The 23090-nt window shown below is 46.0% G+C and overlaps 2 protein-coding genes across 2 annotated transcripts in view; one reads left to right on the top strand and one right to left on the bottom strand.

Annotated features, from left to right (window-relative positions):
- STX1A (syntaxin 1A) overlaps window positions 1-1450 on the top strand; it is a 28141-nt gene extending 26691 nt beyond the window's left edge. Inside the window, exon 10 of the mRNA XM_060756722.2 lies at window positions 532-1450. Coding sequence (XP_060612705.1) covers window positions 532-609 — 78 coding nt within the window. The 3' untranslated portion in view covers window positions 610-1450. The remainder of the gene's footprint in view (window positions 1-531) is intronic.
- Window positions 1451-6252: 4802 nt separating this feature from the next.
- BUD23 (BUD23 rRNA methyltransferase and ribosome maturation factor) lies at window positions 6253-23090 on the bottom strand. The gene is made up of 12 exons (XM_060756724.2): window positions 22990-23090; window positions 19524-19561; window positions 19272-19367; window positions 16887-16969; window positions 16090-16186; window positions 15079-15175; window positions 14922-14972; window positions 13012-13097; window positions 10615-10660; window positions 10317-10375; window positions 8106-8195; window positions 6253-6477 (listed from the first exon to the last, which is right to left on the bottom strand). Exons 1-12 carry the CDS (start codon window positions 23035-23037, stop codon window positions 6423-6425), a joined length of 846 nt encoding a protein of 281 aa, XP_060612707.2. The 5' UTR covers window positions 23038-23090; the 3' UTR covers window positions 6253-6422.

Genomic DNA, 23090 nt, shown 5'->3' with positions numbered 1-23090 from the left:
AAGGCCATCTGGTCCAACCGCTTTAAGGCACCATTAAATCCCTCCCAACAGATGGCCACCCAGACCCGGTTAAAAGTCCATACCATGGAATCATAGAGTTGGAAGGGGTCCCCAAGGGCCATCCGGTCCAGCCACCTTAGGGCACCATTAAATCCCTCCCAACAGATGGCCACCCAGCCTCTGTTGAAAATCCATACAATGGAATCATAGACTTCTCAGAGTTGGAATGGGTCCCCAAGGCCGATCTGGTCCAACCACCTTAAGGCACCATTAAATCCCTCCCAATAGATGGCCACCCAGACTCGATTAAAAATACGTATCGTAAAATTGTAGACTTTTCAGAATTGGAAGGGGTCTCCAAAGGCCATCCGGCCCAACCCCCTTCTGTCATGTAGGAAGGCACAATCAAAGCCCTCCCGACAGACGGCCACCCAGCCTCTGCTTTGAACCCTCCAGAAGGGGGATTGTTGTGGTAGGGAGAGACTCCTGCGCCTATGGTGGACCGTGACCCTTCCCTTCCTGTCTTGGCAGAAGAAGATCATGATCATCATCTGCTGCGTGGTGCTGGGAGTGGTCATCGCCTCCACCGTCGGAGGGATTTTCGCCTGAGCGGGAAGAGCGGCGGACTGTATCCCCTTGGGCCACGCGGGAGAGCAGGACCCAGCGTCCCCGTCCCCCCCACTGCGCCTTACAGCAGCCGGGAAAGGGCCCCCAAATGGGCATTCGGCACTCCTGTCTCTAATGCATGATCTTTCGTGTTAATGCTGTGTGTCGAGTACAAGGTGTGTGTTCCCAAGGGGGGCGGGCTGCACGCAAAGTGGACACCGGGGGGGGGGGAGCTTTAGCAGAGACCCCCTTTTGCAGCATCCCACTGCCTTTGGGGTCCCTCCAAACTCAAGGTTTGATCCTAAACCCAGACGTATTTTCCTTCCTGTCACTCATTAACATAAACAAAGGATCTAATTCACAGCCAAAGGAATAAACATTTGGGAAGAGGGAGCAGAGAGAAGAACGAAAACACATACATGCATACATACATACATACATACATACATACGTATACTGTGTACTTGGGATTTCCCAGATATGCATTTTCTTGGTGGCTCATTTTTTCCTTCCTTCTTTTCTCTCATACACCTTCCTCCTTCTTCGGACTTTCTTTCCTTTCTCTTCCTTTCCCTTTCTTTTTTTCTTCCTTCTCTCTTCCCTTCCCCTCATACACATCATTGCTTTCCCCATGAAATTACTTCCCTTCTTCCTCTGCCCTCCCCTCCACATCTTTTCCTCTTCCTTTCTTCTCCCCACTCTTCCTTTCTCTTCTCTTCATTTCCCTCCACTCATACCTCTTCTCCTTTCCCCTCTTCCTTCCCTCCATCCTTTTGCGTTCTTCCCTTCTTTTCCTCTTGCTTTCCTGCCTTCCTTTCCCTCATACACTTTCCCCATGAATTCCCTTCTCGTTCTTCCCTCCACTCCTCATACTTCTTTTCCTTTCCTTTTCTCTTCCCCATCTCTTTTCCTTCTTTCCTCTCCTTCATAACTTTCCCTTCTCTGCCTCCCTTTCTTTTTCTTTCTTTCCTTCCTCCCCTTCATACCCTTCCCACTTTTCTTCTCTGCCTTCCTTCCCTTTCTTTTTCTTTCCTTCCTTCCATACCTTTCCCCCTTTCTCTTCTCTGCCTTCCTTGCTTCCCTCCTTTTTCTCTTTTCTGCCTTTCTCCCCTTCATATCTTTTCCTTCTCTGTCTTCCTTCCCTCTTTTTCTTTCCTTCCTCCGCTTCATATCTTTCCCCCTTTCCTTTCTCTGTCTTCCTTCCTTCCCTTTCTTTCTCTTTCCTTCCTTCCTACTTTCATATCTTTCACTTCTCTGCCTTCCCTCCCTTTCTTTTTCCTTCCTCTCCTTCATACGTTTCCCTCTTTCCTTTCTCTGCCTTCCTTTCTTCCCTCCCTTTTTCTCTTTCCTTCCTTCTATACCTTTCCCCCTTTCCCTTCTCCGTCTTCCTTCCTTCCCTCTTTTTCTTTCTCTTTCTTTCCTTCCTTCCTTCCTTCCTTCCTTCCTTCCTTCCATACCTTTCCCTTCTCTTCCTCCCTCCCTTCCCTCTTTTTCTTTCTTTCCTTCCTTCTTCCTTTCATCCCTTTCCCTTGTCTTCCTTTCTTTTTCCTTCCTCCCTTTTCCTTCTCTGCCTTCCTTCCCTCCTTTTTCCTCTCTTTCCTTCCTCCCTCCCCTTCATACCTTTCACTTTCCTTTTTCTGCCTTCCTTGCTTCCCTCCTTTTCTTTTTCTCTTTCTTTCCTTCCTTCCCATAACAGCGGCCAATCTGCTTCCCTCCCTTTCTTTTTCGTTCCTCCCCTTCACACCTTTCCCCTTTTCCTTTCTCTGCCTACCTTTCTTCCCTCCTTTTTCTCTTTCCTTCCTTCCTTTCATACCTATCCCCCTTTCCCTTCTCTGTCTTCCTTCCCTCTTTTTCTTTCTATTCCTTACTTCCTCCTTTCATACCTTCCTCCCTTTCCCTTCTCTTTCTGCCTACCTTCCCTCTTTTTCTTTCTCTTTCCTTCCTTCTTCCTTTCATCCCTTTCCCTTTTCTTTCTTTTTCTTTTCCCTTCCTCCCCTTCATACCTTTCTCCCTTTCCCTTCTCTGCCTTCCTTCCCTCCTTTTCTCTTTCTTTCCTTCCTTCCTTCCTCCCCTTCATACCTTTCCTACTTTCCTTTTTCTGCCTTCCTTCCTTCCCTCTTTTTCTTTCTCTTTCCTTCCTTCCTTCCTTTCATATCTTTCCCTTTCCCTTCTCTGTCTTCCCTCTTTTTCTTTCTCTTTCTTTCCTTCTTCCTTTCATCCCTTTCCCTTATCTTCCTTCCTTTTTCTTTTTCCTTCCTCCCCCTCATACCTTCCTCCCTTTCCCTTCTCTGCCTTCCTTCCCTCCTTTTCTCTTTCTTTCCTTCCTTCCTCCCCTTCATACCTTTCCTACTTTCCTTTTTCTGCCTTCCTTCCTTCCCTCTTTTTCTTTCTCTTTCCTTCCTTCCTTCCTTCCTTTCATATCTTTCCCCCTTTCCCTTCTCTGTCTTCCTTCCTTCCCTCTTTTTCTTTCTCTTTCTTTCCTTCTTCCTTTCATCCCTTTCCCTTATCTTCCTTCCTTTTTCTTTTTCCTTCCTCCCCCTCATACCTTTCCCCTTCCCTCTTTTTCTTTCCTTTCTTATTCCTTTCATCCTTTTCCTTTGTCTTCCTTTCTTTTTCTTTTTCTTTCCTCCCCTTCATACCTTCCTCCCTTTTCCTTCTCTGCCTTCCTTCCCTCCTTTTTCCTTTCTTTCCTTCCTTCCTCCCCTTCATACCTTTCCCACTTTCCTTTTTCTGCCTTCTTTGCTTCCCTCCTTTTCATTTTCTCTTTCTTTCCATCCTTCCTTCCCAGAACAGCGGCCAATCCGCTTCACTCCCTTTCTATTTTCGTGGTACCAGAGGGCCACTTCACCTAGCAATAGGGAACCTTTCCCAGATCCACATTCTTCCTTCCCTTTCTCAAGTTGGGCCATGAAAGGTGTGTGTGGGTCCAGATCCCTCAAGCCACGGAGGAGGAGCCTTTGTGTACAGACCCACATACACGCATCCTTTGGCGTTTCATATATGTGTGGATGACGAACTACCAGCAGTGCAGGGGGGACTGGCTGCCCCCTCCGGACCCCGCTTGCCCCTTCGCACCCTCTGCCCCATCCCATCTCTTTGTGCCTGCCTTTGTTGCATGTCCGAACGGGGCCGTCACATCTCTCTCTTTGGGAAACGGTTTGTGCGACTCCAAGCCAGCCAAAACGCGCCTTCCTTTCCCTTCCGGAGGGGCCGCAAACTGCCACGACCCCCATCCCTCGGCCTCCTTCGGTCTTTCCAGCCAAACACGTGTGTGGGGTCTTTGGGGAGGCCTTCTCCGGCGTGAATACGTAACCCAAGTGCCCTTGTCTTTCTTGTCGCCCTTGCTTCCTTTTCCCGGTGGATTTCCGTCTGTTGCCTTTTCGTTCCCTCCGTCCGACTTCGAAGGAGAGGGGCCAACAAAAGCCGTTTCCTTTTTTTTCCTGGGTGGAATTTTACGTACAATAATAATAATAACAATAAAGCATTTATATCCGTTAAGCTTGTTTTTGGACTCTTCTGTGGGGAAAAAAGAGGAGACTTTTGGACTTCCGCACCCCTGTTTCAGAGGGTTCGAATCTGTGGATGACCAAGCTTTGTAGAACGAATGCTCCATGGCTCCAGGGTGTTTAATTAGGCATGTGCAACCCAAAAATTAGCTTTAAACCAATGTTTCTCAACTCTGGGAGAGTCATGAGGGGGTGTCAGAGGGGTCGCCACAGACCATGAGAAACACACAGTATTTTCTGTTGGTCATGGGGGTTCTGTGTGGGAAGTTTGGCCCAATTCGAACATTAGTGGGGCTTAGAATGGTCTGAGGTGAACTATAAATCCCAGCAACTACAACTCCCAAATGTCAAGGTCTGTTTTCCACAACTCCACCAGTGTTCATGTCTGGGCATATTGAGTATTTGTGCCAAGTTTGGTCCAAAGTGCTCTTCCAGCAGTCACCAGCCAATCCCTCTCCAATGCCAGAAATACAACTTAATGGTGTAACATTGGAAAATGTTGACCATTTCTGCTCCCTTGGAAGCCACCTCTCCACCAAAGTCAACATCGACACCAAAATACAACACCGCCAGAGCTCTGCGAGTGCAGCATTTTTCCGAATGAAACAGAGAGTGTTTGAGGACCGGGACATCCGTAGGGATACCAAGGTGCTTGTCTATAAAGCTATTGTCCTCCCAACCCTGCTCTATGCCTACGAAACGTGGACTATCTACAGACGTCACATGCAACTCCTGGAACAATTCCATCAGCGCTGCCTCCGGAAAATCCTGCAGATCTCTTGGGAAGACGGGCGGGGAAACATCAGCGTGCTGGAAGAAGCAAAGACCACCAGCATTGAAGCGATGCTCCTCCGCCATCAACTCCGCTGGACCGGCCACGTTGTCCGGACGTCTGACCACCGTCTCCCAAAGCAGCTGTTCTACTCCGAACTCAAGAACAGAAAACGGAATGTCGATGGACAGGAAAAGAGATTGAAAGATGGGCTCAAAGCCAACCTTAAGAACTCTGGCATAGACACCGAGAACTGGGAAGCCCTGGCCCTTGAGCGCTCCAGCTGGAGGTCAGCTATAACCAGCAGTGTTGCAGGTCTGTTTTCCCCAGACTCCACCAGTGTTCACATTTGGGCATGTTGAGTATTTGTGCCAAGTTTGATCCAGATTCATCATTGTTTAAGCCCACAGTTCCCTCTGGATGTAAGTGAATTACAACTCCCAAACTCAAGGTCAATCCCCACCAAACCCTTCTAGTGTTTTCTGTTGGTCATGGGAGTTCTGTGTGCCAGGTTTGATTTAATTCAATCATTGGTGGAGTTCAGAATGCTCTTTGATTGTAGGTGAACTATAAATCCCAGCAACTACAACTCCCAAATGTCAAGGTCTGTTTTCCCCAAATTCCATCAGTGTTCACATTTGGGCATATTGAGTATCCGTGCCAAGTTTGGTCATATTGGGCATATTGAGTATTCGTGCCAAGTTTGGTTCAGATTCATAACTGCTTGAGTCCACATTGCTCTCTGGATGTTGGTGAACTACAACTCCCGAACTCAAGGTCAATGTCCACCAAACCCTTCTAGTGTTTTTTGTCCATCATGGGAGTTCTGTGTGCCAAGTTTGGTTCAATCCCATTATTCGTGGGGTTCAGAATGTTCTTGGATTGTAGGTGAACTATAAATCCCAGCAACTACAACTCCCAAATGACAAAAATAATCCCCTCCAACCCCACCAGTATTCAAATGTGGGCGTATTGGATATTTGTGACAAATTTGGACCAGTGAATGAAAATACATCCAGCATATCAGATATTTACATGACGATTCATAACAGGAGCAAAATTACAGTTGTGAAGGAGCAATGAAAATAATGTTAGGGTTGGGGGGTCACCACAACATGAGGAACTGGATTCAGGGGACGCGGCATGCTTCAAAAATAGCACAAATTTAATGAACCAAATCTGAGTTCTGATACAATCTGAAATTTTGCATAAGCCTAGTTTGTAGTTTGGAGAGGCTCCAGAAACCTTTGGCAGAGGAAGGTAAAACTACAAATCCCATGATTCCATAAAGCGTCGTCAAACTGCATTTGTTCGAAAGATCTGAAGACCCACATTCTGCTCCTTCCTCCAAACAAAGCAGCCACGGCACATCATCCAGTCCACATTTAATTGGCAAGAAACCTGCGCGAAAGAGTTGATACCTGCAGCTTGGTTGGGCCTCTATCACACTCTCGATACCAAACTGTTGTTTTCCATCCTCCAAGAACAAAACCATTCCTAAAATGTGCAGAGTCCCATCACTGAGTCGAAGCAGAGGATCAAAAATGGGGCCTTCGTTTCCGGGCTGTGTATTTCGTGTCCGCTCGCACTTCCCTGCAGTCGATGGTGGGAGGGAAACGGAAAAATAACATAAAATACTACACTTAGGTGATAACAATGCAGAGATATAGGATGGGAGACACCTAGATGAAATATATAGGTAAAAATAGTAAAATTAATATTTGGATCGGCTTATACTCAAGTATATACGGTATCTCCCCTCCATGATTGCCCACTTTGCTTTAATCTAATAGATAAAAGTTAAAGGTTTTCCCCTGACATTAAATCTAATAGTGTCCGATTATTTATTATTTTATTATTTACGATATTTGTATACCGCTCTTCTCAGCCCTCGGGCGACTCAGAGCGGTTCACAATAGCAAAATTCAATGCTCAAAAACATCATAAAACAGTTAAAAGTAATTAAAAACAGTAGATTCTGGGACTCTGGGGCTCATCTCAATTTCTAGGCCAAAGAGCCGGCGTCGTCCATAGACGCCTCCAAAGTCATGTGGCCAGCATGACTGCATGGAGCACCGCTACCTTCCCTATTGATCTACTCGCATTGGCATGTTTTTGAACTGCTAGGTTGGCACAAGCTGGGGCTAACAGTGGGAGCTCACCCCGCTCCCCGGATTCGAACCTGCAACCTTTTAGTCAGCAAGTTCAGCAAGGGTCTCAGTGTGTTAGTAGGCCTCAGTATGAAGAGGCCTCAGTGTTAGTTCACTTCACTGGGAGAAAGGCCTCAGTCTGTAGAAGCCCTCAAGTGTTAGCAGACCTCAGTGACAGAGGCCTCAATATGATAGGCCTCAGTCTGAGAGAGGTCTCTGTGGGAGAAGGGCCTCAGTGTGTTAGTAGCCCTCAGTATGAGGAGGCCTCAGTGTTAGTTCACTTCACTGGGAGAAAGGCCTCAGTCTGAAGAAGCCCTCAGTGTTAGCAGACCTCAGTGAGAGAGGCCTCAGTATGATAGGCCTCAGTCTGAGAGAGGTCTCTGTGGGAGAAGGGCCTCAGTGTGTTACTAAGCCTCAGTATGAGGAGGCCTCAGTGTTAGTTCACTTCACTGGGAGAAAGGCCTCAGTCTGAAGGAGTCCTCAGGTGTTAGCAGACCTCAGTGAGAGAGGCCTCAGTATGATAGGCCCCAGTCTGAGAGAGGTCTCTGTGGGAGAAGGGCCTCAGTGTGTTACTAAGCCTCAGTATGAGGAGGCCTCAGTGTTAGTTCACTTCACTGGGAGAAAGGCCTCAGTCTGAAGAAGCCCTCAGTGTTAGCAGACCTCAGTGAGAGAGGCCTCAGTATGATAGGCCCCAGTCTGAGAGAGGTCTCTGTGGGAGAAGGGCCTCAGTGTGTTGGTAGGCCTCAGTATATGGAGGCCTCAGTGTTAGTTCACCTCACTGGGAGAAAGGCCTCAGTCTGAGGGAGCCCTCTAATGGAGGATCTCAAAGCATCTGAAACATCATTGAATGAACTGGTATGATTGGGGTCTGGCTCATGGCCTATGAAGGCTTGCCAAGGCTGAAGACACCATCCTAAGACATTTGGAGCCTGGAAAACTGCATTATGGAGAAACAAAGGAGGTGAAGAACAGTGCTGAGGAAGAAAAACTGCTCACAACAACCGATCTGGGAGCTTTTAGTGTAAACAGCACACGTTTTCGTGACAGAGAGAGAACCCCGGCATCACTTACTTGCCCTGCCGCCGCCTCCGCTCTTTCTTTTCCAAAACCCAGTCCCGGCCCTTCTTCACCGACTTCCCTTTGGCGTTTCGGAAGCGCGCCCTTCAAAGAAGCAAGATGCATCAGCACTCCGGCAGGGACACATGCTTGACCTATCTATCTGTAAGCCCTCCAACCAATGGTTGACCACAGAATTGTGCTGGAGGACCAACCAATGCAAAAAATAGTGTTTGCACATCTTATGTATCTTCATGCTGTCAGAAATATTAAAAATTAACTGGGTATTTTTAACTACAAAAATGTGAGTCAAGCACTGAAAGGGTTAAAAGAATACAATGACTCAGCAATAGCTGCAGTTCAATATATGCCGATGTGTCTGTAGCTTAGTAGCCCTTAGTGTGAGAGAGGCCTCAGTGGGAGAAGGACCTCAGTGTGAGTAGGCCTCAGTATGAGAAGGTCTCAGTTAGTCTGCCTCAGTGGGAGAAAGGCCTCAGTCTGAAGGAGTCCTCAGTGTTAGCAGACCTCAGTGAGAGAGGCCTCAGTCTGAGAGCGGTCTCTGTGGGAGAAGGGCCTCGGTGTGTTAGGAGGCCTAGGTATGAGAAGATCTCAGTGTTAGTCTGCCTCAGTGGGAGAAAGGCCTCAGTCTGAAGGAGTCCTCAGTGTTAGCAGACTTCAGTGAAAGAGGCCTCAGTCTGATAGGCCTCAGTCTGAGAGCGGTCTCTGTGAGAGAAGGACCTCAGTGTGTTAGTAGGCCTCAGTATGAGAAGGCCTCAGTGTTAGTCTGCCTCAGTGGGAGAAAGGCCTCAGACTGAAGGAGTCCTCGGTGTTAGCAGACCTCAGTGAGAGATGCCTCAGTATGATAGGCCTCAATCTGAGAGAGATCTCTGTGGGAGAAGGGCCTCAGTGTGTTAGGAAGCCTCAATATGAGAAGGTCTCAGTGTTAGTCTGCCTCAGTGGGAGAAAGGCCTCAGACTGAAGGAGTCCTCAGTGATAGCAGACCTCAGTGAGAGAGGCCTCAGTCTGATAGGAATCAGTGAGAGCGGTCTCTGTGGGAGAAGAGCCACAGTGTGTTAGTGGGCCTCAGTATAAGAAGGTCTCAGTTGGAGAAAGGCCTCAGTGTAAGCAGGCCTCAGTATGATAGGCCTCAGTCTGAGGCAGCCCTCAATCTGTGAGTTCTCTGTGGGAGAAGCGCCTCAGTGTGTCTCTGTGGGAGAAAGGCCTCAGTTTGAGAAGGCCTGGTGTGAGAAGCTTTGGTGTGTGAAGGTCCAGGGTGAAGGCTGCTGTGTGTAAAAAGCTACTGTGTGAAGCTTTTATTATTACATTTATTATTTTACTCTATTATTTATTTTTATTTTGACATTTACCAATAGCTGGTGCATTTCCCACCCTCAACTTCTACTCAAGTCAATTACAGCCACACAACCCTTCCCCACTGCAAATCAAGCTGAAGGTATCCGCTGCTGACAAGCCTTCCAATATGACACGGCAGATCAATGACAGATTATTATAAAGGTGTATCTGCCATGGGTTTAGGTCTAGATTCCAAGTGAAGAGCCATTCCCAATCGATAGGATGTCAGAGTCAGGAAAACGTGGCAACCAAGAGCTGCAAGGTGCCACGACGATAGTTCTCTGCAAATTACTGTCTGTCTCTCCCATGAGCCATGGAAAGGGTGAAGTTGCCCTCTATGGCTTTTGTAAGGGACAAGACGTGGTCAATAGACCTGCAAGAGAAAAAACATGCTCAACTGGCTTTTAAATAGCTCTGTTTTGGGGAGAAAACCACTGGGACCAACTTTAAATTCTTGTGGGGTGGGGGCTTGTCAGAAATATTTAAAAATGGTATTTTAAATTACAAAAATCTGAGTCAAGCACTGAAAGGGTTAAATGGATGCAATGACTCAAAAAAGCTGTAGTTCTATATTAGCAGGTGTGCCTGTAGCTTAGTAGCCTTCAGTGTGAGAGAGGCCTCAGTGGGAGAAAGGCCTCAGAGTGAAGAGGTCCCAATATGAGAAGGTCTCTGTGTAGGAAAGCCTCAGTGTGAGGTAGGCCTCAGTGTTAGTTTGCCTCAGTGTGACAGGCCTCAGTGTGAGAGAGGCCTCAGTGTGAGAGAGGCCTCAGTGTGAGAGAAGTCTCAGGTTTAAGGCCATAGTGTGGGAAGCTCCAGTGTGAAGGCTGCTGCATGTAAAGCTACTACTCTAATCTAGGCGGCCTAGTTAATTACCTTTCCTGGGTGAACTTGGCCTGTGTGTTCTCTTCCACGCTGCATTCTGCTCCGAGTCCCTACAAACAGAGAAGCAGCATTTTTATTTTCTAGCCGGCGACAGGAGAAGACTGAAGCATCTGCCTCTCGTTCAACAGATTAGAGACCAGAGGACGGTCAGGAAAGCCCTCCTAAGGTCTCCAGTTACAAGACAACTGCCATTCTAATGCCTTCTTTGCCTCTCATTGAAGGCAATTAATATGGGCATAGGGTGATCCGGCTGCCCTTAAACCCATCATCCCCAACTGGGTTTCTTTACCTTTGGTAACACGTCACTTGTGCCAACAAAGAGGCAGAGGAAGAACCTAGAAAAAAAGAGATATGTGGATAATGAGCATCAGATAGCGATGCCATTGGGAGGCCCTTTCTATCCGGACCAAGAAAGAGTCTAGCAATGGAGTCCAACTGAAAGAGATTCCACCTAAACATTAGGAAGAAAATACTGAGGGTTGGAGAGGTTGGAAAGTGGAATAAGCTGCCTGGGAGTCCATTGGAGTCTCCTTCTCTGGAGGTGTTTAAACAGAGGCTGGATGGCCATCTGTTGAGAAGGGTTGGATGGTGTGTCTTTAGGAGGAGCCTGAAAGTGTGGCTGTTCCAGTGTGCCTTCCCAGAATAAGGAAATAATTCCCAGCAATATGTCCTCAGAATGCACTTTACTACTGGTTTAGGATTGACTGCGCTCCCTCATCTCTCTTTTAAAACCCTATACCAGATATATCCTCCCTTGTTCATGCCCAGCGTTTATTTTTTATTTTTTAAACTATTACATTTGGCCTGGCCATAGGTTTTTAAATCCTTGTGTGTTACTGTTTATTGGTTATTGTTTATATGTGATTTATATTAATTGTGTTGTATTTATTGTTTTTGTTTATTGCTTTCTTGTTTTATTGATGTGTTGTTGGGATTGGCTTCATGTAAGCCGCTCCGAGTCCCTTGGGGAGATGGTGGCGGGGTATAAACAAAGTATTATTATTATTATTAAGGAAGGATGTCTTTTCCTTCTATTTGAACCCATGGCTCCATTGTGTCCCAGACTCCAGAGCAACAGAAAACAACTTCTCCTCCTTCTCCTCAATGTGGACATTGCTCAAGTATTTAAACATGGCTCTCATGTCTCTTTCTCTCAGTCTGTTTACCTCCAAGCTAAACATACGTTGGTCTCATAGAGCTTTTCAGGGGTAGCCATTCATTTTCCGGTCCCAATTCAAGGACCTACAAAGCCCTGAATGGTTTGGGACCCGCCTACCTGCGTGACTGCATCTCTGTGTACGAACCCATATGATCTCTTCGTTCATCTGGAGAGGCCCTGCTCACGATCCCACCTGCATCGCAAGCGCGATTGGTGGGGACGAGGGATAGGGCTTTCTCGGTGGTGGCCCCTCGACTTTCGAACTCTCTCCCTAAGGACATCAGGCAGGCCCTGTCGCTAGCAGTCTTTAGGAGGAGCTTGAAAACGTGGTTGTTCCAGTGTGCCTTTCCAGAATAAGGAAACTCCTAGCATTATGTCCCAACGCACTTTATCAGAGATCCGGGATATCTGCATGCCCATCCCCCTCCAAACACCCCACCTTGTCATGCCCAGCACTTTTTAATTTTAATTATTACATTTGGCCCAGCCATTGTTTTTAATTGCATCATTAGATGTTGTTAATGTTATTGCTTTGTTTTCTGTTATTGTATTATTGTGTTGTTGTTGTTCCTGCTGTTTTTATTGTTGTATTTGGGCTCGGCTGCTTGTAAGCCACACTGAGTCCTTTGGGAGATGGGAGCGGGGTACAAATAAAGGTTTATTATATTATTATTATAGCCTCAAAAGACCCAGGATTGGGGACAATCATAGAATCATAGAATCAAAGAGTTGGAAGAGACCTCATGGGCCATCCAGTCCAACCCCATTCTGCCAAGAAGCAGGAATATTGCATTCAAATCACCCCTGGCAGATGGCCATCCAGCCTCTGCTTAAAAGCCTCCAAAGAAGGAGCCTCCACCACACTCCGGGGCAGAGAGTTCCACTGCTGAACGGCTCTCACAGTCAGGAAGTTCTTCCTCATGTTCAGATGGAATCTCCTCTCTTGTAGTTTGAAGCCATTGTTCCGCGTCCTAGTCTCCAGGGAAGCAGAAAACAAGCTTGCTCCCTCCTCCTCCCTGTGGCTTCCTCTCACATATTTATACATGGCTATCATCTCTCAGCCTTCTCTTCTTCAGGCTAAACATGCCCAGCTCTTTAAGCCGCTCCTCATAGGGATTGTTCTCCAGACCTTTTATCATTTTAGTCGCTCTCCTCTGGACACATTCCAGCTTGTCAATATCTCTCTTGAATTGTGGTGCCCAGAACTGGACACAATATTCCAGATGTGGTCTAACCAAAACAGAATAGAGGGGTAGCATTACTTCCCTAGATCTAGACACTAGGCTCCTATTGATGCAGGCCAAAATCCCATTGGCTTTTTTTGCCGCCACATCACATTGTTGGCTCATGTTTAACTTGTTGTCCACGAGGACTCCAAGATCTCTTTCACACGAAAACCAATCTAATGTTTAACGTTCGCCAGCTCAGAATGTGCCCCTTAAACCCAAACAGTTGCCCACTTGTGCAGTAGACGCCAAACTTTCTGCCCAAAGCAGTTTCCCTGCTCCAGATAGAAGAGAGACTCACTTCTTGGCTTTGGCGCTGTTGGGGTAGTCCACCACCATCCCACCGGTGAAGCCCGCCTTCATGGCTTGAGCAGTGATGAGCTCCAACTGGAAGGAGAGAAAAGCGTCCAGATGAGGCCCAAGCGAACAGAGAGTTGGACCAGATGGCTCTTGTTGTGCCACCTGTGTCTATTTATTATTTATTTATTTATTTCACGCATTTCTACCCCGCCCTTCTCAACCCCCGAGGGGGGGACTCAGGGCGGCTTACAAAAGGCACAATTTGATGCCAGCAAAACAGATAATAAGATAAAACATATATCAACAACAATGATAAAACAATTAAAACAATCCAGTTATATATCACAATGAATAAAAACCAATCTAATGTTTAACGTTCGCCAGCTCAGAATCCGTAAATTCATTCCCCATTGTCAAATCCTATCCAATTCTAGTCATCACTGTCCTTTGTCTGTCTGTCAGATTACCCAAAGGCCTGGTCCCATATCCATGTTTTTAGTTTCCTTCTAAAAGAGAGGAGGGATGTTGATGACCTAATTTCCCTGGGAAGCGAATTCCACAGGCGAGGGGCCACCACCGAGAAGGCCCTGCTCCTCGTCGCCACCACTTGTGATAGAGGTGGGGCTGAGAGCAGGGCCTCCCCAGAAGATCTTAAACTCCGAGGCGGGATGTAGAAGGAAATGCGTTCGGACAGGTACGCTGGGCTGGAGCCATATAGGGTTTTGTAGGTCAGAACCAGCACTCTGAATTCTGCTTGAAACTGGATCGGCAGCCAGTGGAGCTGACATAACAGAGGGGTGGTATGTTCCCTGTATGACGCTCCGGTGAGTAGTCTAGCCACCGCCCATTGGACTAATTCAACTTTCCGAACAGTCTTCAAAGGCAACCCCACGTAGAGTGTGTTGCAGTAATCTATTTGGGATGTAACAAGAGCGTGGACCAAAATTAATTGTGCAAAAGCTCTCCCGGCCACCGCTGAGACCTGGGGTTCTGATTCAATCTCTGTGCTAGTCAATGAGCCACAGAATGAGCATCAAAGAAAAGAACAGCAGAGTTCAAACCAATGGCCCTGCTATGCCCCAATTTTACTATTTTCTTTATTCAGCCTCAGTTGGCTCTTTAGTTAGAAACGGTTCAGCTCCTTTTTGTAGTTTTCTGTGGGAGGAAACCTTAATTAGACGCTGTCCCTTTAAGAACACCCTTCCTCAGAGGCCGAGGGACAGGCTGTGAAATAATGTCCAGGGTGGGAGAAAGAACTCTTGAATGCTTGAGGCAAGTGTGAATGGAATTCCTGTCAGGAAAAAACCAGGGCCAGCTAACACCTCCAACAAAGGATTCCCGCAGGCAGCAACCAGCTAGGCTTTGAAGCTGCAAGGCCATTAAATACTCATCAGTGGGGCCAATTGCAACATTCACACAGTTGACTCCAGCAGTTGTTTGCAAGTTGGGCTTTTTGTAAATCAAGGAAAAGCTTCATGAGAACCACCACTCCTCTTAATGTTCCTTCAGCAACAGCAAAAGCATCCCTCTGGGCAGCTAAGCCAGGAATTCCCAACTGGATGGCCCCCCACGAGGGTCTTCCTCCAGAATGGTGAACTTGGAAGTCCCTGAACAGACTCAGAAGTGGAGTGGACAGATCAACAGACAACCTGGCGAAACGGCACAACCTAGAAGAATCCTCCACCTGGTGTGACTGTGGAGCAGAACCAACACCTCGGCATCTGTATGGTTGCCCTCGATGCCCTGCCTCATGCACAGAGGAGGAACTGTTTAAAGCTACAGACAGTGCGGTCGCTGTGGCCCATTTTTAGTCTAAAATTATTTATCCACTTGGGCTCCTTCTGTTTTTACCAGTGTTATACTTATGCATGCAATTGTTTTGATACAAAATAAATAAACTCAGGGACTGACCTGTTGAGAGTTTTCGGGGTAGAGCTGGAGAACGGCACGGGCCCCTCGAGCCTGGAGGAGGAAAAACAGGGGATCCAGAGCTGCGACACCATCAAAAAAAAGGGCCAGGTAGTTTGGAAGATGGGAAAGGAAGCAGGAGAGGAAGGAAGGTCCTTACCAATGCTGTATAAAGGGTGGAAAAGAACCGGTAGAGTCTCTTAGGAGGGCTGTGGGTCTTCTTGTCGGCGTTACAGAGCCACTGCACGGCGGAAATACTGCGGGGAGAACAAAACCTACACTTAAACCAGCTCTCAGAAAGTATGGCCTCCCAGCAGATTTGATTGTTTCTTCCCTGCCTCTCTCTATAGCTGAAGGCAAGGAAAGACAACAGATAGCATAATGTATCAGTGAAAAGTGTGTAATAGAACCAGGAAATGAAGTATGATTTTTTTTTCCAGTTGTACTTACCCACCTTGGAAGTATTTGTATCCCGCTCTACATTGTTAAGTGCGTTGTTATTATTATTGTTGTTATTGCTATTATTATTGTTATTATTGTTGTTGTTGTTATTATTATTATTATTGACACAAAAAACACATTATGACCCACCAAACGAGATATATAGGCTGGATTTTGTATCAAGAATAACAATAACAACAATAATAATAGTAGAGCACTAAAAAACATGGAACAGGACACAAATACTTCCAAGGTGAGTATTGTTGTTATCATCATTATTATTAAATTATTAAAATCATCTGGGGAGGCCCTGCTCTCGATCCAACCTTTGTCACAAGTACATTTGGCAAGGACAAGAGACAGGGCCTTCTCAGTGGTGGCCCCTCGGCTATGTAACACCCTCCTAGGGGTATCAGATCGGCTCCCTTTTAACATTTTGGAAAAAAAGTCAAGACGTGGCTTTTTGAGCAAGCGTTTGCAAATGCAGAGTAACTGACAAAGGAAAATGAAACGACTAGACGATGGACTGGACAATGTTTAAATAAGGAGACGCTAATTATTTTTGTTTTATTGATTATTGTGGTTTTATATTATACTAGCTGTCCCCTGCTTGTGGGTAAACAGTATTTCTTGCTGTTTCTTTGTCAGGACAATGGTATTGTATTGTTTTATATTGTATGTTTCTGACCCAAATATATCCAAAATATAGATTCCAGTCTCAATGTCTTACCTGATACAGCCGTCAAAGGTCCCAGGCCGGAAGCGGACCCCTTGCCCCATGTCTGCAAGCATCAAGTCTCCTTCCACTTCTCTCTCAACAGCCACATCTGTTTGAAAAAAAATCCTTTAAGAATTTAATATAAAATACAATGCAAATGTTGCAAGAAATATAAAAACCAGGTGGTTGTAGGTTATTTCGAGCTATATGGCCATGTTCTAGAGGCATTCTCTCCTGATGTTTCGCCTGCATCTATGGCAAGCATCCTCAGAGGTAGTGAGGTCTGTTGGAACTAGGAAAAAGGGTTTATATATCTGTGGAATGACCAGGGTGGGACAACATTCACACCTAGCTCCAGCAGACAAGAGTCCTTTGTCCCACCCTGGCCATTCCACAGAAATATAAACCCTTTTTCCTAGTTCCAACAGACCTCACAACCTCTGAGGATGCTTGCCATAAATGCAGGCGAAACGTCAGGAGAGAATGCCTCTAGAACATGGCCATATAGCCTGAAAAAACCTACAACAACCCAGTGATTCCGGCCATGAAAGCCTTCGACAATACATATAAAAATCACTATGTTATTTGAAAAGGCCAAAACAGTAAACACAGAAAACATTCATGTGCCCAGATCAGGACCTAAACGCTTCTATGAAAAGGCACGTTTCAGCTTGTTGCCAGAATGAGGCCAATGGAAGTGTCAAATGGGTCTCCAAGGCGACCAAGTAGATCGTGGGCTTCTCAATTTCTACCCATTCCAAGGAAGGAAGTCTAAAGTATTTGGGGCAGAAGGGATGGAAACTACTCACCCAGCATGGCAGGGCTGATGTCCAAGCCAACCCAAAAGTGGCCTTCCTCAGTGATGTAATCGCCACTCAAACCGGAGCCACACCTGACCAGAAGAAAAAATATGGTCGAGAAAAGACCTACGGGCTATTTTATTATTTATTTATTTACAGTATTTATATTCCGCCCTTCTCACTCCGCAGGGGACTCAGGGTGGATTATATTGTACACATACATGGCAAACATTCAATGCCATAGACACACAACACATATAAACAGACAGTCAGAGGCTATTTAACATTCCAATTTTCTTGCCACCAGGGGAGTTGTCGCTTCACCGTCCATCTGCGACACTGATGGAGTACTTTCCGCATTCCCCGCATGATTTTGCTGGAGATTTTTTATGGCCTCGTAAATTAGTTAAATTAGCCTCCCCACACATAGGTGGTACCTAAATTTCCTACTTGACAGATGCAACTGTCTTTCGGATTGCAAAGGTCAACAACAAGCTACGCAATTGGCCGGAAGCTCACTCTAACTCGGGGTGGCTTCAAACTCATGACCTTTCGGTCAGCAGTGATCTTAAGGCAGCTGACTCCCAGCCAGCTGCACCACAATCCCGGTGCAATTGTCAGGCCTACTTCTTTCAGGCCTCACGTCTCATGCTGGAAAAGGCAGGTGAGCTTTTTCATATTCTCTTTGAGCTGCTTAAGTAGGTGCAAGTTTGGACTGAGATCATGAGAGAAAAGGGATCCTGGCTTTTCGTGTTTGCTTTCTTTGTTGAACAGTGCAGTTATCCCTTCTCCCACAAATTGTACCACTATTCAGAGACAGTGTCTGGAAGTTATATTTAGATAACTCCCCTGCTATGTCAGCTCCACTGGCTGCCAGTCCACTTCTGAGCTCAATTCAAAGTGCTGGTTTTGACCTATAAAGCTCTATATGGTTCTGGCCCAGCTTATTTGTCTGAACGCATCTGCCTCTACGTCCCACCTCGTAACTTAAGATCATCCAGGGAGGCCCTACTCTCGCTCCCACCAACATCACAAATGCGGCTGGTGGGGACGAGAGACAGAGCCTTCTCAGTGGTGGCTCCCCCACCTGTGGAATGCGCTTCCGAGTGAGATACGATCAATCAATCCCATCCCTCCTGGCTTTCAGGAAGAAAGTAAAATCATGGCTATGGGACCAGGCTTTTAGTCAGCAGACATAAATTAGCAATTTAGTGGAAATGGATTGGGAAGGTGATTTACATGAGGATATGATTCTTGTTCTGTCTTCCAGGAGCTTGGTTTGCATTGCCTTTTAGTTGCATGGGATAGCATTCTTTTGCATTTCTCCCAGGGTTGCTACAATTTTAGCAGCACCCCGAAAGTTAAACAGTATCAGAGTCTGCGAAGCCAGCCTGCAGGCCCTTTTCCAGCTATTGGTTTAGGAAAGTATCTCTTTGGGTTTAAAGACCGCCCTTTTTCCTAGGGTTTGAGGTTTCCATTTTGGAGTCTTCCCTGCCTCCTTCAGTGTAGAGAAAGAAAGCTTCAGATGTGCTGTTGGTCAGGCAGGTAGCTCTGAAAAAATCATTGTAAGTACAATTGAGGATTGAGTTATATAGATAACGAAGCTAATTGAGATAGATAAATAGAATAGCAATTGAGATATGGTTGAGTAATATTGGGTCTAATTGAGATAGATAGATAGATAGATAGATAGATAGATAGCAACTGAGCAATTGAGTTATAGATAGATATTGAATTATTGAATATTATTGAGCATTACTTCATCTCCAAAGCTGACCTTGAGCTATAGATAGGGAAAAACCTGTTTTTTTTTCTAACCATAGCAGTTCAGGGTTAGGGTGAAAAGATCCCAGGATATTTTCTACCATTTGGGAAAGAGTTACCTCAGTAACTGAAGGAAAAAGAAAGATAATCTCTATGGTTTGACCAATTGACTGTTTTGTTTGTAACTTTGACAAGCTGTGCCAAGTCTGCAAGGACTTTGAGAAATAAATATCCTGTTTTGATGTTCCAGACCTGAAGTGGCCTCGGTTGCTGAGAATTTTTGAGCTTCTAAAGGAAGACCGCCGTGGTCCGCCCAGACAAAGAGAGAAGCACATCTTAGTTTTAATTTTATAGGATCTGGGTGTAACGGCACAATTCTATTTGGTAACAAATGTTTTTGTATTGTTTATATATTTTATGCATTTTATATATTTTAATGGTTTGTTTAATGGTTATTGTATTAATTGTTCATGTAACGGCATTGAATTGCTGCCTATCCTGAGCCCCCCTTTTGGGGTAGAGAAGAGATGGGATATAAATACCAGAAATAAATAAATAAATTAGATCTATGTCAGCTTAAATAGTCCAATCCCAGGAAAGAATGATGTTTTCAAACCAGAGGAAACTCACCCCACATCCAACAAGAAACATGGCCGATCCTCTGGGAGGCCCAGCAGCTCCACAGCCCGTTCAGACATCTGCGACTGGATCTCCATCATGCGAGAGCTGGGAAGGGAAAGAAGAAGCACACCAAGAGGAGGCCGTAATGAAGAACTACCCTAGGGTGGATGTTGTACATAACGGTAACTTATTTCACAGCACTTGGAATAAACAAGCCAAACAAAGAAACAAGTGGACTTCGGCAGCCCAAGCCTGCCTTACTTGTGGGTGTATTTCCGAGCTTCGACCTCATCATAGAACTGAAGGGAAAGAGCAGAAAAAGAAGATTGTTAAAGGGAAAACATATACAAAGCTCTGCTCAATCACATCAGAGTCTCATTATTCTCTTCCAGATAACCAAGCCTTTGACAATACATCAGTATTATATATTACTATATTGCACTATACCATTATATTGCAATATCCTTAGTAATATTACATATAATATAAATATATAATTATAATATCATGTTATCTAGTATTATATTGCATTACATTGTAATATAAAATAAATATTTACAATTATAATATAATATTACAATTAGTATTATATAGTATTGCATTATAATTTTGTAAATATTATTGTTGTTGTTCATTCGTTCAGTCGTCTCCGACTCTTCGTGACCTCATGGACCAGCCCACGCCAGAGCTCCCTGTCGGCCGTTACCACCCTCAGCTCCCTCAAGGTCAGTCCAGTCACTTCAAGGATGCCATCCATCCATCTTGCCCTTGGTCGGCCCCTCTTCCTTTTGCCTTCCACTTTCCCCAACATAATTGTCTTCTCTAGGCTTTGCTGTCTCCTCATGATGTGGCCAAAGTACTTCAACTTTGTCTCTAGTATCTTTCCCTCCAGTGAGCAGTCGGGCTTTATTTCCTGGAGGATGGACTGGTTGGATCTTCTCGCAGTCCAAGGCACTCTCAGAACTTTCCTCCAACACCACAGCTCAAAAGCATCGATCTTCCTTCGCTCAGCCTTCCCTCAGGTCCAGCTCTCACATCCGTAGGTGACTACAGGGAATACTATGGCTTTGACTAGGCGGATCTTTGTTGCCAGTCTGATGTCTCTACTCTTCACTATTTTATCGAGACTGGACATTGCTCTCCTCCCAAGAAGGAAGCGTCTTCTGATTTCCTGGCCACAGTCTGCATCTGCAGTAATCTTTGCACCTAGAAATACAAAGTCTGTCACGGCCTCCACGGTTTCTCCCTCTATTTTCCAGTTGTCAATCATTCTTGTAAATATTATATGTATATACAATATATGATATTATATTATTAATAAAGCAATATAATACTACAGCAATATAATACAGCAGTACAGCAGATGATGTCCAAATCTGTCACTCCTTTCCACCTGTCACCAAGGAGGCTGTCCAGACCTTGAATCGGTGCTTGGCTGCTGTGTCGGACTGGATGAGAGCTAACAAATTGAAATTGAATCCAGACAAGACAGAGGTCCTACTGGTCAGTCGAAAGGCCGAACAGGGCATAGGGTTACAGCCTGTGTTGGAAGGGGTTACACTCCCCCTAAAGGCGCAGGTTCGCAGCTTGGGTGTGATCCTGGACTCATCGCTGAGCCTGGAACCTCAGGTCTTGGCGGTGGCTGGGAGAGCTTTCGCACAATTAAAACTCATGCGCCAGATGCACCTGTACCTTGGGAAGTCTGACTTGGCCACAGTGGTCCACGCTTTGGTTACATCCCGTTTAGATTACTGCAACGCTCTCTATGTGGGGTTGCCTCTGAAGACTGCTCGGAAGCTTCAAATGGTCCAACGATCAGCAGCCAGGATGCTAACAGGAGCGGCACTCAGGGAGCATACAACTCCTCTGTTGCGCCAGCTCCACTGGCTGCCAATTTGCTACCGGGCACAATTCAAAGTGCTGGCTTTAGCCTTTAAAGCCCTAGAATCATAGAATCAAAGAGTTGGAAGAGACCTCATGGGCCATCCAGTCCAACCCCATTCTGCCAAAAAGCAGGAATATTGCATTCAAATCACCCCTGACAGATGGCCATCCAGCCTCTGTTTAAAAGCTAAACGGTTCTGGCCTGACCTATCTGTCCGAATGCATCTCCTCCTATGAACCGGTTAGGATATTAAGATCGTCTGGGGAGGCCCTGCTCTCGGTCCTGCCGGCTTCACAAGCATGCCTGGCGGGGATGAGAGACAGGGCCTTCTTGGTGGTGGCCCCTCGACTCTGGAACTCCCTTCCACTGGAGATCAGAACTGCCCCTTCAATCTTAATGTTCAGGAAACAGGTGAAGACTTGGCTTTGGGGATTGGCATTCGATGAATGAGCCATTTTCCTGTGATATGGATGGATGACGACGAATAATGACTTTTGATGACGACTGACCACTGTAATTATATGATTGTATTTGCTATTTTAATGTTTTAGTGTGATTCAGAATATGAGGTTTTAATGACGGTCTGTAACATTGATGTTGGAAACCGGCCTGAGTCCCTCGAACGGAGGTGAGAAGACCGGTATACAAAACTGCCAATTAAATAAATAAATAAATATACACAATATATTATATTATTAGTAAAGCAATATAATACTTGTAAAGAAATATAATAATAATAATACTAATAATGGGACAGAAATGTAGAAAAGGTTAGAGCAGAGCTTTGCAAAGCTTTTCTACCTTTTTTTGAGGACTACAACTCCCAGAATCCTCTCCCACAGGAGTCTGCCATGGAGATTCTGGGAGGTGCAGTGCCAAATAGAAAGCCACATAGAATCATAGAATCAAAGAGTTGGAAGAGACCTGGTGGGCCATCCAGTCCAACCCCATTCTGCCAAGAAGCAGGAATATTGCATTCAAATCACCCCTGACAGATGGCCATCCAGCCTCTGTTTAAAAGCTTCCAAAGAAGGAGCCTCCACCACACTCCGGGGCAGAGAGTTCCACTGCTGAACGGCTCTCACAGTCAGGAAGCTATTCCTCATGTTCAGATGGAATCTCCTCTCTTGTAGTTTGAAGCCATTGTTCCTTGTCCTAATGGAAGCAGAAAACAAGCTTGCTCCCTCCTCCCTGTGGCTTCCTCTCACATATTTATACATGGCTATCACGTCTCCTCTCAGCCTTCTCTTCTTCAGGCTAAATATGCCCAGCTCCTTAAGCCGCTCCTCATAGGGCTTGTTCTCCAGACCCTTGATCTGCTCCGTCCTCCTCCCTGTGGCTTCCTCTCACATATTTATACATGGCTATCCTATCTCCTCTCAGCCTTCTCTTCTTCAGGCTAAACATGCCCAGCTCCTTCAGCCGCTCCTCATAGGGCATGTTCTCCAGACCCTGGATCTGCTCCCTCCTCCTCCCTGTGGCTTCCTCTCACATATTTATCCATGGCTATCATATCCCCTCTCAGCCTTCTCTTCTTCAGGTTAAACATGCCCAGCTCCTTAAGCCGCTCCTCATAGGGCTTGTTCTCCAGACCCTGGATCTGCTCTCTCCTCCTCCCTGCGGCTTCCTCTCACATATTTATACATGGCTATCCTATCCCCTCTCAGCCTTCTCTTCTTCAGGCTAAACATGCCCAGCTCCTTAAGCCGCTCCTCATAGGGCTTGTTCTCCAGACCTTTTATCATTTTAGTCACCACCTTCTAAGGGACTGGCTTGCTTGCCCAGCTTCACCCCAAACCTTCCCTGACTCTCCCTTTCGAGTCTTTCCCTTCTTTCCCTCACCAATTCAGGAGGACCGCGATGCTCTGGCCGCTTCCCAGAGGCCGCCATTTTTGTCCCGGCTTCCTTACGTCAAATCCGCGCGACGCGCTCTGGACCAATCC

The sequence above is a fragment of the Anolis sagrei genome, chromosome 11 (genome assembly GCF_037176765.1).
Source record: "Anolis sagrei isolate rAnoSag1 chromosome 11, rAnoSag1.mat, whole genome shotgun sequence".
Taxonomy (NCBI): domain Eukaryota; kingdom Metazoa; phylum Chordata; class Lepidosauria; order Squamata; family Dactyloidae; genus Anolis; species Anolis sagrei.
The sequence above is the reverse complement of the archived record's forward strand: the minus strand, read 5'-3'. Positions and strand labels throughout refer to the sequence as shown.

What these genes read in the sequence shown, in the direction of transcription:
- BUD23 (XM_060756724.2), bottom strand. Translation starts at nt 23,037, where the DNA reads ATGGCGGCCTCTGGGAAGCGGCCAGAGCATCGCGGTCCTCCTGAATTG. An exon ending in ACCTTTGACGGCTGTATCAG is followed by an intron (nt 15,176 to 16,089) that starts GTAAGACATTGA and finishes TTCTCCCCGCAG; the next exon opens with TATTTCCGCCGTGCAGTGGC. An exon ending in GCCAAGTTCACCCAGGAAAG is followed by an intron (nt 8,196 to 10,316) that starts GTAATTAACTAG and finishes GCTTCTTTGAAG; the next exon opens with GGCGCGCTTCCGAAACGCCA.